Source organism: Anguilla anguilla, chromosome 8 (genome assembly GCF_013347855.1).
Source record: "Anguilla anguilla isolate fAngAng1 chromosome 8, fAngAng1.pri, whole genome shotgun sequence".
In the NCBI taxonomy this organism is placed as follows: Eukaryota; Metazoa; Chordata; class Actinopteri; order Anguilliformes; family Anguillidae; genus Anguilla; species Anguilla anguilla.
Window position 1 is genome coordinate 1530068 of NC_049208.1, and position 2500 is coordinate 1532567.

Here is a 2500-nt window from a genome sequence, read left to right on the forward strand (position 1 = left end):
CTGAGGCCCTTTAGAGAGTCTTACGCTCCTCAGTAGGATTTAGGTTGCGGTGCGTTAGAGGGTCTGACGGCGGCTCGCGCTGGTCTGTCTGTGTCCCGTAGAGCTCCCAGTACGTGCAGTGCGTGGCGGGCTGCCTGCAGCTGATGTTGAGGATTAATGAGTACCGGTTCGCCTGGGCGGAGGCCGACGGAGTCAGCTGGTGAGCCAGAGCCCCCCCTAGGGGCCACTTTTTAATCACATTACCTACAGCATGTTACTGTACTTTTTAATCACATTACCTACAGCATGTTACCGTACTTTTTAATCACATTACATACAGCATGTTACTGTACTTTTTAATCACATTACCTACAGCATGTTACCGTACTTTTTAATCACATTACCTATAGCATGTTACTGTACTTTTTAATCACATTACCTACAGCATGTTACCGTACTTTTTAATCACATTACCTATAGCATGTTACTGTACTTTTTAATCACATTACCTACAGCATGTTACCGTACTTTTTAATCACATTACCTACAGCATGTTACCGTACTTTTTAATCACATTACATACAGCATGTTACTGTACTTTTTAATCACATTACATACAGCATGTTACCGTACTTTTTAATCACATTACATACAGCATGTTACCGTACTTTTTAATCATATTACCTACAGCATGTTACCATACTTTTTAATCACATTACCTACAGCATGTTACTGTACTTTTTAATCACATTACATACAGCATGTTACTGTACTTTTTAATCACATTACCTACAGCATTTTACTGTACTTTTTAATCACATTACCTACAGCATGTTACTGTACTTTTTAATCACATTACATACAGCATGTTACCGTACTTTTTAATCACATTACATACAGCATTTTACTGTACTTTTTAATCATATTACCTACAGCATGTTACCATACTTTTTAATCACATTACCTATAGCATGTTACTGTACTTTTTAATCACATTACATACAGCATGTTACCGTACTTTTTAATCACATTACATACAGCATTTTACTGTACTTTTTAATCACATTACCTACAGCATTTTACTGTACTTTTTAATCACGTTACATACAGCATGTTACTGTACTTATTAATCAGGTTACCTACAGCATGTTACCGTACTTTTTAATCACATTACGCACAACATGTTATCATTGGTAAATTATGTTGCATGACATTACATTATATTATGTAGCATCACTGGGGTCTTCAGCAGTATGGGTATGTGGGAAATGTAGTTTTTTTGTGTGTTTTGCAGCATCATTGCAGTCCTCAGCAGTAAGGGTGTGTGGGAAATGTAGTTTTTTGTATGTTCTGCAGCTTCACTGCGGTCCTCAGCAGTAAGGGTATGTGGGAAATGTAGTTTTTTTTGTGTGTGTTGCAGCATCACAGCAGTCCTCAGCAGTAAGTGTGGGTTCCAGCTGCAGTACCAGATGATCTTCTGCATCTGGCTGCTGGCCTTTAACTCCCAGCTGTGCGAGAGTCTGAGGCGCTATAATGTGGTGCCCGCGCTCGCCGACATCCTGCAGGAGTCCGTCAAGGAGAAGGTCACCCGCATCATCCTCGCTGCCTTCAGGGTGAGCAAGTGAGCGAGTGTGTGGGTGGGTGGGTGGGTGGGTGGGTGGGTGGGTGAGTGAGTGAGTGAGTGAGTGAGTGAGTGAGTGAGTGAGTGAGGGAGGGAGGGAGGGAGGGAGGGAGGGAGGTAGGATGGGTGGGTGTTTATGCTGAAGTGCTTTCGGTTAAACACTTTGCTCCAGGGGGCAGTTAGCACAGCTTCACCTGATCCAGGGGGCAGTTAGCAGAGCTTCAGCAGATCCAGGGGGCAGTTAGCAGAGCTTCAGCGGATCCAGGGGGCAGTTAGCAGAGCTTCAGCTGATCCAGGGGGCAGTTAGCGGAGCAGAATCACATCTGCACACCTGCAGTGCCAGCCTGGTGCCCTGACCGCTATCCCGCTATCCTAGCCTGTTTTACCTTTACGCTGCGCATGCGCGGTTGGTTTTGATGGCGGTATAGCGAAGACCGTCGGCCCTCCCCGTTCCGTTTCCCGCGCTCCTGAACAGGAAGTGTCGGCCGGGGCCGGCTCTCCGTGAGCAGAGAGAGTTCTGCTTTTCCGCCAGGACAGGTGTGGAAGTCTGAAGCGGTTGCCGCGGGTCGGAGTTCCACCGCGAGCCGGTCGGCGATCGTTTATCTCTGGCGACAGCAACGATCTGGCGCCGGCGATGCCAAACCGCCTTTTATGGGCATCGACGCCGCGCGTTTGCGTCAGACGCCGCTGATGGACGGCGCACATTTCTGCCCGTCTTCCTTCCGGAGGTGATTTGTGGTGCGGAGTGTCCTGGCAGCCCCTGCCCGGGCGTCAGTGACCCAAACATTCGCTCGGCTGAGTCGTCGCGAGGTGGACACACTCGAACAGTTCCGTTGGATAAACAGTGTCCCTCTGGCCTGTTTTTGGGGGTATTGAGGTAATTAGCTTGCCAGCCATTTT

At 47.2% G+C, this 2500-nt stretch overlaps 1 protein-coding gene across 4 annotated transcripts in view; it reads left to right on the plus strand.

Annotated features, from left to right (window-relative positions):
• The window catches only part of LOC118234466 (V-type proton ATPase subunit H-like), a 22934-nt gene that overhangs the window by 9298 nt on the left and 11136 nt on the right, over positions 1 to 2500 (plus strand). For all 4 annotated transcript variants that reach the window (XM_035431008.1, XM_035431010.1, XM_035431011.1 and 1 more), the window contains 2 exons: positions 102 to 199; positions 1400 to 1592. In XM_035431008.1, the coding sequence (XP_035286899.1) occupies positions 102 to 199; positions 1400 to 1592 (291 nt within the window). The remainder of the gene's footprint in view (positions 1 to 101; positions 200 to 1399; positions 1593 to 2500) is intronic.